The following is a 15,642-nucleotide window of genomic DNA, read 5'->3' as shown; positions in this document are numbered from 1 at the left end:
CATTTTTATTGGTGCTTTGCATTTGACTAAAAATATCATGCTGTGTGTTTTGGATATTTTAGATGCTATAAAACGTTTTTCTGATGTCAGTTAGCAAACAAAAAAGTGATGTCGGTTGTCCTTTAAAGAACAACAATATATGATGGATTTAGGATGTTGAAAGGTTTCCGTCTGCCCCAGAGCAAAACTACAACATACCAGGATGCTTTCCCAGTGTGTGTTTGTGCCATATAATTCTACACGGCGCGACACCTTTTTTTTCCGCCAGTGCGTATGATTCAGTAAAGCACTCCATCACATGTGCGGCGTTTCAGCAGCCTTGCTCGCTGCAAAGAATAAAGTGTATCATATATTAAGACACTAAAGCCTTTCGTCAGCAGTCTTGCTCGAGGAGATCCAGAGGACAAGTGTTCATTTCCTGAGTGATTTATACTGCCAGGGTTGCATTATCTTGCATGTGGATTACAGCAGATTTTTTTTCGTCTTTTTTTTTCTTTTCGTTACAGTATCTGCTTTGAATCAGACCTAGCCAATACTGACTCTTGCTATCATTCTAGGTTTGCCCTCACAGTGATGGTTTTTGTCAACTACGGTGGAGGAGGCTACTGGTTCTTCCAACATGCACCGTGGAATGGTGAAGTAAAGTCCCCAAGTAACAAACATGATTGGGTTATATGTGCTGCACTATAAAACACACACATATACACGCGGTACATGCACTTTATCACCCGCATCCCTTTGGAGGAGGAAGAAAATATTTTAAGGTTGGATGGAACTCTGTGGGAAAGTATAAAATACAATACAATACAATACAATACAATACAATACAATACATATTGATTTATATACTGTAGCGTTTTAACAACAGCTGAAGCTGTAACAAAGCGCTTAACATGGACAACTAACATATGCAAAAAATAAAGCAGTCACAAAGATAGTAGAAAGCACCAGGGAGTAAAACTAAATAATAATAAATAAATACACACATAAATAAATAAATAAATAAATAAATAAATAAATAAATAAATGCAAACATGAATGAATGAATGAATGAATGAATAAAACGAAAACCACAGAATTAACTTATTCACTGCCAGACATGTAAAAAAATGTGTCCACTCCAGTGCCATGGTTTTTGTCATTTTCACTCAAATTCCAGGACCCACAGAATATTGAGTTTTAGGCTTATATAAGCGTTCAATGCAGCGTATCAAACCTAAGACTCTCTTCTTTCATCAGAAGAAAAGAGCTAATTCCTAAATTATATGGGTCTGAAGTTATCTGAGCTTGAAATGGAGGTGGCTGTACAATAGGCAAATGCTGCACCCTTGTGGAAGGAAAAAAAAAGAGGTCTGAGGTCTGACCAGCGCTTTATCGGCACCCTCCCTCAAGATAAACCAAAACCCAAACTCGTCACCCTCCATGTCATATTTTCAATTCCAGAATAAATTCGGGGACGGCGGTAAATGAGTCGATAAGAGCCGTTTTTTTTTCCTCCCAAAATTACAAAATGATTTCTTTTGCCATGAGGCGTACGCACATTAAGTTCTATAATAGCATCTTTGCCAAATCTATAACACCATATTGATTTTACAGGTGGTGTGATGAATCTTTTCAGCGCCGCACGGGCTGGGTACTGTCACACCGCTCCAGTGGTTTATTAATAACAGATGGTTTATTTTGAAGGGCAAAATAATTTTTTTTTTATTGATTGTAGCTTTTAATATTGTCGGAGTCACATGAAGCAGAGAGCTATTTATGCATAGTCAAGAAAATACATATAATCTAATGATACTGTACTTTTTTTTAGGTCTGACTGTTGCTGATCTCGTAATGCCATGGTAGGTCTTTTTTATCATCTTTATTATGAGAAAAGAGATGAAAAAGTGTTCTGTTACCAACATCGGATGTTTTGTCTTTGAGGTTTGTCTTCATCATTGGAACCTCAGTGGTGTTAGCGTTGAACTCCATGCAACGGAGAGGCGTAGGCCGCTTGCAGCTGCTTCAAAAAATCACATGGAGAACTGTGGTCCTGCTGACGCTCGGCTTCTGCTTCCTCAACTACTCCCCGCGCGACGGACCACGTAGGTGCAAAATTAGCCTTTGCTGCTAATGGAACGAGCACATCCTGTTAGCGGACGGGTTTGTTATTTACTTCAATTCTGCACTTTGGGAACGTCATTAGAGCATAATAGCTCATCCGTTCGCCACATAAATAATATACCCTAGAAGATGTTTTCTGATTGTGAAACAAACATTGGAAAGTGAACGCTATGTCCTGTCATATTTGGATGAGGTGCACTAAAAGCATTGGATTTGTCTGCTGGACAAATATGTGATCTGAGGCTGTGATTTGCGCTAAAAGCTGCAAACGTGCGCAAGGGATAAAGTGGGGGGAAAAACAGGTATAGAATCTGCTCATTTCATCGATCACCTGAGGTTTCACAGGACACAATTTAGCACATTAGCTAGATGCTAATGGTCTTTTTTTCCTGGGTGCATATCTGTGTAACCCAGTTAACAAAAATATTGTTATTGTGTGTCTATGTGTGTGTGTGTGTGTGTGTGTGTGTGTGTGCGTGTGTGTGTGTGTGTGTGTGTGTGTGTGTCTGTGGATTCCCAACCCAGCACCAAGGGACGCTTAACAGGGGGAAGATTGACCCAAAACAAGGCGCGCTGTAATGGACGATTACAAAGAGATAGAATTACATGCAGCTGCTCCTGCAGGTTCTCACAACAAGATGACTTTTACCATAAACTCAAGCTTCGACCTCGCTCTCCAAGGACACCCTTGGCTATTTTTTTTGATCTAATAAGAGAATGCAGTCACATTATCCGAGTGTGCGTCAATGTCGGATGAGGCAGAGAAACGTTGCACATTTATATGCAATGTTGAATAGATTATGCTGTATTGTTGATATTTTATGTGTTAAATGTTTTGGAAAGTTTCCGATTGGTTCAGGGTGTCCCCCGAAGTCAGTTTGGCGAGGCTCCAGCACGCCCCCAGCCACAATAGTGAGGAGAAAGCAGTCCGGAAAAAAATGAATGAATGTTTCGGAAAGTGCTTTGTTACAGCTGCAGCGCTATATAAATCCAGATGTATTGTGTTGTTTAACTTGGCGCCATAAATGTTACTGGCAGACAGAGTGAGTCAATTGTCTTGCGGGATAACCTGTACATTAACAAATGTGCTACTTCTGAAATGTCCTACACATATCGGATGTGTCCTGATCGATGATTGGGATTTCATTGTTTTTCCGACACTTTTTTTTTTCAACAGCAAAGAGCTTTTTCAATTAACTAATGTGTAGATCGCCATCTATCTCTCACCCGCAAGTCAATCTTATCCTACTCGATCTACGCAGAGCGTGAGATGATTTGAACCTTTGATCCGCTTTGCAACACTCGTATCCGGCATCCTGACATTCCCCACTGAGTTATGTTTTCCATCAGTCTTCTTCGGGAATGTAGCGGATGAGATAGTTGAAAAGATCCCAATCCCAATATTATCACTTTGATGATTTATAACACAGGTGTCAAAGTCAAGGCCCGCGGGCCAAATCCGGCCCGCCACATCATTTTTTTCGGCCCGCGAAAGCAAATCAAACCCGTTAAATTCCATGATGATTGCTAAAATCTGAGCCAAAATTTCATATTTTTGGATGTAAACCACAATAAAAGGAATTATTCTTGACTTCTGATTTGAAAACGAGTTATTCATTAATTTGTTGTGTTCTCTATATGTAATATTTGAAGGGATTTAAACATTCTAATGCAGGGGTGTCAAAGTCATTTTTTGCCGCGGGCCACATTGTAGTTATGGTTTCCTCTCGAGGGCCGTTATGAATTTGGGGAACCCATTAGAATGTTTAAATCCCTTCAAATATTACATATAGAGCACACCGCAAATTAATGAATTACTCGTTTTCAAATCTGAAGTCAAGAATAATGACTTTTATTGTGGTTGACATCCAAAAATATGAAAATTTGGCTCAGATTTTAGCAATCATCATGGAATTTAACAAGTTTGATTTGCTTTCGCGGGCCGAAAAAAATGATGTGGCGGGCCGGATTTGGCCCGCGGGCCTTGACTTTGACACATGTGTTCTAATGGGTTCCCCAAATTCATAACGGCCCTCGAGACGAAACCATAACTACAATGTGGCCCGCGCCAAAAAATGACTTTGACACCCCTGATTTATAAGATGCTGAGATAAACAGAAACAATGTCAACTCATATAAGTTATGTTGACGTATTCATCACTGAGAGACTTGTTTCATGTGTTGCAGTATCCTGGTCGTGGCTCCGGATCCCGGGGGTATTGCAGCGCTTGGGTTTTACTTATTTTGTTTTGGCTCTACTGCAGACTCTTTGGGGACACAATAAGAATCGACAAAAAGCAGTAAGCAGCTCTGTTTTCCTGACTTTTATTTGTAAAAGAAAAAAAAACAATTCTGGTACTTTATTCCTGGATAAAGTTCACATCATTGACTGACTGAAAAAAGGGGCCCCTAAATGTATGCATTTTTTTTCTTGTTGCTAATGATTCAAGTTAACTTTGAAGATTTTGTACCACAGAGTCACTGGTGGGCCCCCATCCAAGATGTGGTATCGTACTGGCCCCAATGGCTGACCATGATCATCTTAGAGACCTTGTGGCTCTGCATTACCTTCCTCCTGCCTGTACCCAACTGTCCCACGTATGTAAGGCCAGGCCTGTTCCCATATGATTGCCTCAATCTACTGAATAATTCACTCATCTAGTATGATAGTGCAAATTCTGTTTCTGATTGGGGTGTTTCATTCGTTAGCGTGCGCCTTGTGTTGTTGTTGTTATGATCTACGGTGATTTATGGTCTTTATTGCTGTACGCTTCAGAGGATGTAATTAGACTATCTGACTCTGTCATGTGCAAAAAGAATGAGAAAGAGGCAAAAGATCCATCTTCCCTGCTCTGCTAAATGTTTTGTGTGTGTGTGTGTCTTTCAATCCTACCACACGCAATTACCAAACACTCTCAGTTGGAGCTATAATGTGTGTATTTTTGTATTCAACCTAATAATTTATTTTATTATTTTGCGCAGTCCGGTCAACAGAAATAAAAAATAGGTTGTAGTTTCCCATATAAATTGTAAGCCTACCTACACAATTATATAATTTCATTTCATGAACTCATTCACTGCCAGACACGTGCAAAAATGTGTCCAGTCCTGTGCCAGGGTTTTTGTCATTGTCACTCGAATTCCAGGACCCACAGATTATTGATTTTAAGGACTACATAAGCATTCAATGCATTGTAAGAAACCTTCGACTTTCTTGTTTCATCAGAAAAAAAGAGTTAATTCCAAAGTTATACGGGTCTGGAGTTATATCAGTTTGAAATGCAATACATACATATTGGTTTATATAGCGCTTTAAAAACAGCTGAAACTGGAACAAAGCACTAACATGGAAAAGAGGGGAAATTCTACCCCCTTGTGGAAGGGAAAAACATTGCCAAAGGTCTAGCCAGCGCTTTATCGGCACTCAAACAAGAAAAAACAAAAACACGAACTAATTCGTCGATGGCGTTCAACATCATATTTTCAATTCCCGAATAAATTTGTGAATGGCAGTGAATGAGTTAAAAGCAATTCAGTGTATGTTTTTTTTTAAATAATGATGTCTGTTTTGCCATCAGAGGGTATCTTGGAGCAGGTGGAATAGGAGATAATGGCCTATACCCCAACTGCACAGGGGGAGCAGCAGGATACATTGACAGGTGGATATTTGGTGATAACATGTACCGGTATCCCACTTGTAAAGTAAGTTAATTGGATTTTTTTCTAATTTTGTATTATTGGGATGATTTAGATCAGCATTTGTGTGTGTGTGTGTGTGTGTGTGTGTGTGTGTGTGTGTGTGTGTGTGTGTGTGTGTGTGTGTGTGTGTGTGTGTGTGTGTGTGTGTGTGTGTGTGTGTGTGTGTGTGTGTGTGTGTGTGTGTGTGTGTGTGTGTTCTCCAGGAAATGTATCTCACTACTCAACCTTTTGATCCAGAAGGAATTCTGGGCACAATCAACTCCATTGTGATGGGATTTCTGGGAATGCAGGTGATTCGCATTACTGTATTTCATCATCTACATTTAAACCTATTGACAACCACGGTTGCAGTCACTATTTTAAACGATCTGGGTTAAGATAACCAAATGCAAAAAAAAAAAACAGTGCTTGTGGAGAGGAGTGAGGCTGATTTTATCCAATTAATTCACATATTAGCAATTTGCACAGTAATGATCATAATACATTTCATTTATAAGCGCCTTTCAAAACTCTCTAGGTCACTTTACAGTTACGGGTTACAGTTTTCTGTGGGTGAGCAGCGGCAGCCACACGCGCCAGCGTTCACTCAACCTGGAATAACTCAAACAGATAGAAAGCTAGCTAGCTGGCTAATATACAACCCATAGCTAGCTATTTATCCAGCTAGCTTTCTGGCTATCTAGCTAGCTATCTAGCTGGCTACGCAGTTAGCTAACTATTTGCTGTCTATTAGCTATCTCGTTAGCTAGCTATCTATTTGCTATCTATTAGCTATTCTGCTAGATATCTATCTATCTAGTTAGCTATCTAGACATCAAAATCCGGCAAGTATGTAGTTCAAAAGCAGTCAATTTCTTTTCAAACTAATCATTTCCATATTTGTCTTCAGTTATTTTCTTTAATGGTCTGGATAAATGAAATAAAATAGTTGTTCACATTCATTCAAAAAATTTCTCCTGATTCTCTGTGATATAACTGCTAATATTAAAAATGAAAAATATTGTCACAAAGAGTCCTGAGTTGGAATGCTTTTGACATAGTCCGCTAGCAAAAGCGTCACATTGTTTAACTCATTCACTACCAGAAGATGTGCAAAAATGTGTCCACGCCAGTGCCAGGGTTTGTGTTATTGTCATTTGCATTGCACTACCCACAGAATATTGAGTTTTAGGACTACGTAAACATTGAATGCAGTGTAAAAAAAACGTAGACTCTCTTCTTTCATCAGAATAAAATGGTTAATTCCTAAATTATATGGGTCTGGAGTTATATGAGTTGGGGTGAGGGTGACGGTCCAAAATACAAGGCAATGCATTCATATTGGTTGCAGGGGTGTCAAAGTCATTTTTTTTGCCGCGGGCCACATTGTAGTCATAGTTTCTTCTCGAGGCCGTTATGAATTTGGGGAACCCATTGGAATGTTTAATCCCCTCCACATATTACATATAGAGCATACAACAAACTAAGGATTAACTAGTTTTCAAATCTGAAGTCAAGAATAATGACTGGTATTGTAGTTAACATCCAAAAATATGTAATTCTGGTTAGGATTTTAGCAAGCATCGTGGAATTTCACAAGTTCTATTTGCTTTCGCGGGCCGAAAAAAATGATGTGGTGGGCCGGATTTGGCCCCCGGGCCTTGTCTTTGGCACCTGTGGTTTACAGTAGATAGCGCTTTAACAACAGCTGAAGCTGAAACAAAGCATTTCATCAGCACCCAGGAAAGAAAAGGCAAAACCCGAACTAATTCGGGAATCGCGCTCTATGTCACATTTTCAATTTCTGAATAAATTCCTGAATAGCAGTGAATGAGTTAAACTGTGTTATGGTGTGTATCTACCATTCAAAATCCAACATTTCTCATTTCCCGATGGACTATTGAGCCTGAGCACATCAGTCACTGAGTGTTCGATGACACGCCAGGTGTTCACCGGCCTCGCCTGTGTTAGCCCGTGTTAATGTCCCCGTCTGAAATGTATTCATCATCACCAAATTAAAGACAAGGTGCAGATGTCTTACACGCCACATCTGGCCCAACGAGATGAACGTAATGTGACCGTTGCATCAGGGACACCTCCCAGGCATATTTGGTTACCACTCAAGGTCAAATATATGAATATGATGGGCGTTTTGGTTGCTTCCTTTAAAATGTATCTTGAAATGAGTTCTAGTATCTGCCCTTATCTTTTTTTTCCCTTTTTTTTTGTAGGCAGGGAAAATTCTCATTTTCTTCAAGGGGAAGAACATCCACATCCTGTGTAGGTTCCTCGTATGGGCTACCATTTTGGTAGGTCATCTGGAAGTTGTAACACAACAACAAATGATGATACTCAAATATGACATATACAATACAATACAATACAATACATATTGATTTATATACTGTTGCGCTTTAACAACAGCTGAAGCTGTAAGAAAGCGCTTAAGATGGACAACTAACATATGCAGAAAATAAAGCAGTCACAAAAAGATAGTAGAAAGCACCATGTAGTAAAACTAAACACTAAATAAATAAATAAGGCGGGGAAGAAAATCCACATCCTGTGTAGGTTCCTCGTATGGGCCACCATTTTGGTAGGTCATCTGGAAGTTGTAACACAACAACATATGATGATACTCAAATATGACATATACAATACAATACAATACAATACAATACAATACAATACAATACATATTGATTTATATACTGTTGCACTTTAACAACAGCTGAAGCTGTAAAAAAGCGCTTCAGATGGACAACTAACATATGCAGAAAATAAAGCAGACAAAAAAAGATAGTAGAAAGCACCATGGAGTAAAACTAAACACTAAATAAATAAATAAATAAATAAATAAATAAATAAGGCGGGGAAGAATATCCACATCCTGTGTAGGTTCCTCGTATGGGCCACCATTTTGGTAGGTCATCTGGAAGTTGTAACACAACAACATATGATGATACTCAAATATGACCATACCCATCTGATTGATATTTTAATTTTATTATTATTTTTTTTTGCAAGGCTGCCTGGCTGTTATTCATTACTGTCAAAGTCATTCATTAGCAGGGCTTTGTGAAGATGTGTGTGTGTGTGTGTGTGTGTGTGTGTGTGTGTGTGTGTGTGTGTGTGTGTGTGTGTGTGTGTGTGTGTGTGTGTGTGTGTGTGTGTGTGTGTGTGCGTGCGTGTGCGTGTGTGATCTGAGTACAATTCAACCTCATCCACATGCGGTGCGTTTCCGGGCAGACACGACTAGCCAGAGCCCCCAGGGGCATACGTACTGTCCCATGTGTAGGTCTGGATTGTTATGTAAAACCCAGGCCACAACGTTCAGTCTACAATAATATATGTCTAAGTATGAAAAGAAAAAAATAGCTTGTTAATCTAAATTTATAAACACATTGTTAAATGAATAAGGGAACATTATTATTTAATGATTTAGTTTTTCAAGGCATTTTTTTTTAATGTTGTTGACATCGAACTGTCCAGCGTCTGCTGCAGAGCAAGGTTGCTCACCTGCATGCTAAGTCTCTGCAAATATTTGCGGACAAAAGACATGGGCAGTCATCATCAACTGGTACACTAGAGACAGCTTAGCGCCATTAAAAAAAATACAAATCATAACATTGTAGCTTCTACTTTATATTTGTTTTTGGAGTTTTACTGCATTCTGGGTGGTCTCCAAACACAAAAGGGGCAAAAAAAAACAGGAACGCTGGCCTCTGTTTCACTGTGAATGGGAATACGTCCCACAGGGAAAAGCGAAGGTTATATGACATGGCCTGTTTTGCATCTCAAAACGTATCACCGGGCTGTTTGTCCCCTCATACTAACTAGAGTGACAGTTATCCACGTAGGAAGCATCAATGTATTTGGCTGGTATTTTTCTAATTAGTGAGCTCCTGCAAAAGTACTCTGTGTCATTTTAAAAATGAGGTTAAGAACAAGCGGCGCGCTACGTAGAGGCAAACGTCCTCAAGTGGGAGTCATGTGACTTGAAGTGATGATGGAGTCGGTTGAGCTGCCTGCATCACTGCCTTTAAAAATCAACTGTGCTGTTGAACAGTGCAAACAGACAAAAACACAACTTTTATTCGTCCGATGCTCCTGAAATTCAAGCATGCTCACTCTTTAAGCTTTGCCCAGTATTTTACATACTGTCGACAAATTCAATACTGTAATATCGGAGACCCGACCAATGAATTTGAATACTTGTCATAACAAAGAGAGCAACTGATATCATGTTTTTAGAACCTTGTGAAAGTCAACTTCCTGGCTTCTCAGAGATTTGAGAAATGAATCAACGCAAGTAAACTGGGTTTCTTTATTATGAAATACAATGATACCTCAGCTCACTAACTTAATTGGTTCCCAGAAAGTGTGTGTAAGGCAAAAAGTTCGTTTGCCGAACATTTATTTCCCATAAGAAACCATTAAAATGAGAATAATCCGTTCCCCAGGTCCCCATAAAACATAACTTTCTACTAAATAGGCCTTAAAACTACACAAAATATGCCTTATTTTATGTATAATAAATGTGCTATTGTGTTGTAATTAAAGAAATAAACTATAATGTATAATAAAGTCGTTTTATTTACCTTTGTGATGGTCGTTGATGTACTTGCCTCTTAATGATATCCGAGTGAAGTTGCCATGCTTTCTCAGTCATGCTTTGACAGTCAAATGGCACTGATATTCAAAAACAGGGACACGAGAAGTAATAATAATAAAAAAAACTGTAATCATTTCACAAAGAAAATTCCATACTATAAAAAGTCAATTTGCTTTTAGCGTTTTATCTGCAAATTCTGTTTACCATAGAAGAAAAGCATCAGAAATTCCATCATGATAATTGAAAATTTGTCATTAAATTCTCTGTCTACATTATATCTCCCAGTGGTGAATATTCCCGACCTTTTATGAACGTAACATGTTGACTGGAGGGGAAGTGAGACAGATTAGAACCATTTAGTTCCTCCCCGTGGCACCAAGTGATAAAGTAACACATAACCAGATTAATAAAAATGTGACTTTTATGGTTCCCGGCACAACCGCAGTGGAGCTGTTAATGATACGGATGCTACTTGACATAATGATGCTGGCGGTCTCTTGCGTTGTTTATTGATGGAGAGATGTGGGGGATCCAGGCAAACAAATAAATTGAAATATTTTGCTGGAGTTTATTCACAGTTTTTAGCAACCTGCTCTGGAAACGACCACTATTGTGTGGAAAAAGGAAGCAAAGATGTTTTAAACATTAGCGGGTCACCGTGTTCATTCTTGCAAGAGGCCAACGGCAAAACCGCGATACTTTTCCATAAAACCACAAAACGTAAACCCGTTTTCCATCACGGCAGGGTTGCGTCTGATTCCTGTGGCAGATTGCTATTCAGGGGGCAGACGAGACCCCCCCCCCCCCCAAAAAAAAAAAAGAGGAAGAACAACAAGAAGCCATGTTAATTAAATCCCAACGATCAGACTCCAGAAGTGAGAGATTGAAATTGAGCGATTGGCCCACATAACCAGCCTCATCCCGCATCCTGCAGCCTGGATAGCCTGGAGGCTAAATTCAGTCCCGACTAGGCTATTTCCACACCATCGATTCTGTCATCTAAACATGGATGATGGATATCCACCCAACAAGCCCTGACTATGATGCCCCCCCCCCCCCCCTAGTCCTCCATCCACTCCCGGCATGTAAAATGTTTCTTCAAAAATCTAAATCATATCTAAATGGGCACAGATTAAACCCGCTTCGGCTGTTATGGATGCTAGATTTATTTGATTGTGCTTAATTGGTTCCCAGACAGAGTGTGTAAGGCGAAAAGTGTGTATCCCAAAAATTAATTTCCCATAGGAAACCATTAAAATGAGAATAATCTGTTCCCAGGTCCCCATAAAACATAATTTTCTACTTTCTAATTTTCTAAGCCTTAAAACTACACAACATATACCTTATTTTATGTATAATAAATGTGCTATGGTATTATAATTAAAGAAATAAACTGTACTGTGCAATAAAATCGTTTTATTTACCTTTGTGATGGTCGTTGATGGCTTGATGGAATGGAGTGGCCGGTTTCATCAGCATTAAACACTTGATGAGGAACATAACCTTCTTCTTTCACCATCTTGAGGAATGATCCCTTGTAGGTGCTTTCTCTGTGATAATTTTATCTAGTTCCTCATCAATTGTATTCTGTTTAGCTGGGTTGATAGCTTTTTGTATCCAGTGTACAGATGACTTGTGCGGGTTGTTTGCGGCGCCTGATTGATGGGATATTTTAACCTTGCAGTCCACACTCTGCCTTTGAACTATCAAAGTTGAAACTCTGTTACTGTCGTCTGCCTTTCTCTTTAATGTTTAAACCACCTCGCCTCACTACTGCGTTCTTGACCAATCACGTGGCTTTAACCGAAGACTGGGGGAGGGGAATAGAGGACAAAAATAGTCGGCTGCCGTTTTGTTGTTAGAAGAACGGGCTCGTTCGTGAATGACACATCACTCATTTAGAAAAAAGTTCGTATGCCAAGGTAAAGTTCGTATGTCAAGGTAGAATGTTCATAAATTTAACGTTTGTAAACCGAAAAGTTCGTAAGCCAAGGGGTTTGTAAACCGAGGTATCACTGTATGAGGTTAACTTGAAGAAACATCAATGGAGAGCTGATCAAACCGTTTTTGCTTCCATCTGTTGTGAGAGAATTGATCTTGATGCTCTCATCTACTGGATTTAGCTAATTTCTGTCGCCCGGTGTTTTAGCGCATCTCACTTTATTCCTCTTCATCGATTTGAAATCTGTTTCATTTCCCTCCATAGGGAATCTCGGCAGCCCTCCTTTCAAAGTGCACGCGAGACGAAGGATTTATACCTGTCAATAAAAACCTTTGGTAAGTGCTTCCTGACCCTCTCAAATCCAGCTACCTTCGTCACAAAAAGGGTAAAGGATGTGTTTTCCGAATAACAGAGACTAAAAGACGGCTTTAGGTTTTTTTTCTAATGACAACCTGGATTGTCAATAATTGTCCGAACTGTGAAGTGGAGTGCCATATGCATCCTTCTAAAATGATCCGTCTTCCTTACGACCTGCAAAATCGGATCTCCCCCTCCTTCCCACCCCCCTCCGGCAATCTTGGCAGAAACACTCGCTCCGTAGTTTCACCGCCACGAAATGGAAGCAGGAATCTGGGAAAAGCATCAACGTCACCGCAGAGCAGCCAGTTCCCAAACGATTATTTGACTGGTGGAGCGAAAAGACGAAAGCACAGCATTTGGGGGCCATGTATTGTTTTGATGGTCTCCAAGGTCACTGTACATTCTAATCAAAATAAAAGAAACTAACCCCGGTCCGAGCGCAGGCCTAAATCCCATTTTAAAGCTTCATTAGGGATGACCTCATAAAAGCCGCATCCTTGAAATCCGAGAGTGTGGCAGGAGGGAAAAATGAGTCGTCAAGAAAGATCACGTCAAGATATGCACAGCAGCCGACCAGACCCCCACCCAAAAACACTGAATGCACTCATGAAGTCACAGTTGTGTCATATATATTCATATTGACTGCATTTCTTTCATTTTCACATCATCTTTGATATAATGGCCAGTTCTTAACTCATTCACTGCCATTCACGAATTTATAGTTGTCTCCTTCTTTCTGCAGCTTCACAAACTGGAAGTGAGAATGACAGAAACAGAGAAAAAGAAGTAAACACATAACATTGCTATTGATTTGTAGATCATCCCTCACTAGAAATGGAACGGCTAAAAAAGAACAATCAGGAAGTTGTGTCCATAATTTGTAAAATCACTTTAAATGACTTCTACTGAGCATATATTACAAAGATTCCACGGGATATAGCTATATTTTACGTTTTAAGACTTGCGCTGAATATTCATGAAGTCTTGTTTTCGAGTTGATGACGATGCCTGACGTGACGTCACGGAGGGAACGCCCCTGACACGCAATGCATTTTGGGTACTTTGTTTGGTCTGAAAACTTCGTGTTGAGGGCGAAATTAGAAGGAAAACACATAAATAACGCAATGGTGAATCGTGTGTTGCACCAAGACTACTATTTGATACTAGTTGACATAAATTCGCAGCAGAAAATCTGCCCATTTCCAACAGAGCTCGGGCGCCATTTTCTGGGACGCTACATTGGAGTCCTGACTGCTCGAATTGATGCAGAAGGACTTCTTTAATCGATTGCAAACATTTATGCTTTCCTCTTCAGAACTATTTGAATCATATTCATAACTGGATGAGTAACAAGAAAGCATATTCTCCGAATCTGAAGCCATTGTTTTGATTCTAGAGCAAGGCAAAGACGTCCTGGCGTGACGTCACAAACAAGGGGGCGGGACCTTCTGGAACTCGCCATTTCCGGGGTCATTTTGAAGTAGTTTTGGGACACTTTAACTAATTTTTATTGGTGTTTTGCATTTGACTAAAAATATCAGCCTGCCTGTTTTGGGTATTTTAGATGCTATAAAACGTTTTTCTGATGTCAGTTAGGAAACAAAAAATATGGTGTTGGTTGTCCTTTAAAGCGCTATATAAACCAATATGTATGTAATGTACAGTATTTTGTACAGTTCCCCCCATTTCAAGCTCAGATAACTCCAGACCCATATAATTTAGGAATTAACTCTTTTTCTGATGAAGAAAAGAGTCTAAGTTTACTTACGTTGCATTGACTTGTTGATGTAGTCCTAAAATTCAATATTCTGTGGGTCCTGGTATTCAAGTGACAATGACAAAAACCCTGGCACTGGAGTGGACACCTTTTTGCACATCGTTTGGCAGTGAATGAGTTAATGTTGCAGCAGGAAGAATATTGTTTTCATCTTTGATGTGTAAGCAAATTCTTCCTGATGTTCCATAAGGCCTCCCCATTCCGTAAAGGCTGTGCTCATCCCTCGCCATTACCTGCCCGGCTGGGCTTTTATAGGCAGTTCATCATGCATAGGTTATTGAACTCTTGAGTACGAGTCCCTGCCGGGATGTCGGGCAGTAATTAACTCCCAGCCAAGAGTCCTTTTTGGCCCCACTTCAGATGAGATTAAAAAAAAGGAAAAATAGCCATCTCAGAGATTCTGGGAGGCAGCCACTTTGCATTAGATGATATTGCGTCAAACATTCTTGCACTTAGGAACAGACGCAACATGGCTGCCTGGCAAGAGGCCTGAGCGGAGGATCCTCTATTTCTGCTTTAGACATTAAATGAACAAAAGTACTTGGATATTGTGGTCTCAATTGTATTTGCAAGACACATCTAGAGAGGAATTATCGGTGATATGAGCTGTGGTCATCCCGTTTTGGTTCTGGCACTGTCAACAGACACTCACTCGGGTTGATTGAGGTCCCTCATGCCCAATCGGCTGAAGTCTACAAATCAAATGTGAAGAAATCATTTGTCCCCTTTGGAGCAATAAAATCTTGCAGTCTTCTTGGAAGACGTTCGACAAGATATCCATCCATCCTGAACATTTGTCATCATCTTTTAGAAATATCTGTTTCACTTCATCCCAAAGGTGTTTCATTGGATCAAAGTCAACTTTTGGCTCCCAAATTGTTGACGCAGCTGGTTTATCCCACAACAGACCAAATTCTGGCTTTTTGGCATTCATGTGAATAAATAAATACAGTGATACCTGAGCTTACGGAATTAATCGGTTCCCAGAAAGTGTGTGTCGGGCGAAAAGTTCATCTGCCAAACATTTATTTCCCATAAAATAACATTAAAAATGTGAATAATCCGTTCCCATGTCCCCATAAAACATAATTTTCTACGAAATAAGCCTTAAAACTACACAAAATATACCTTATTTTATGTATAATAAATGTGCTATTGGATTGTAAT

The 15,642-nt window shown here is 39.7% G+C and overlaps 1 protein-coding gene across 1 annotated transcript in view; it reads left to right on the top strand.

Moving 5' to 3' along the window:
- Window positions 1-15,642, top strand: part of LOC148889580 (heparan-alpha-glucosaminide N-acetyltransferase) — a 30,499-nt gene that overhangs the window by 13,040 nt on the left and 1,817 nt on the right. Inside the window, exons 8-16 of the mRNA XM_089012135.1 lie at window positions 558-634; window positions 1,811-1,841; window positions 1,924-2,084; window positions 4,291-4,403; window positions 4,580-4,701; window positions 5,682-5,805; window positions 6,006-6,092; window positions 8,013-8,090; window positions 12,603-12,673. Coding sequence (XP_088868261.1) covers window positions 558-634; window positions 1,811-1,841; window positions 1,924-2,084; window positions 4,291-4,403; window positions 4,580-4,701; window positions 5,682-5,805; window positions 6,006-6,092; window positions 8,013-8,090; window positions 12,603-12,673 — 864 coding nt within the window. The remainder of the gene's footprint in view (window positions 1-557; window positions 635-1,810; window positions 1,842-1,923; window positions 2,085-4,290; window positions 4,404-4,579; window positions 4,702-5,681; window positions 5,806-6,005; window positions 6,093-8,012; window positions 8,091-12,602; window positions 12,674-15,642) is intronic.

The sequence above is a fragment of the Hippocampus bargibanti genome, linkage group LG13, assembly GCF_051943395.1.
Source record: "Hippocampus bargibanti isolate YZ-2025 linkage group LG13, ASM5194339v1, whole genome shotgun sequence".
NCBI classification, from domain to species: domain Eukaryota; kingdom Metazoa; phylum Chordata; class Actinopteri; order Syngnathiformes; family Syngnathidae; genus Hippocampus; species Hippocampus bargibanti.
The sequence above is the reverse complement of the archived record's forward strand: the minus strand, read 5'-3'. Positions and strand labels throughout refer to the sequence as shown.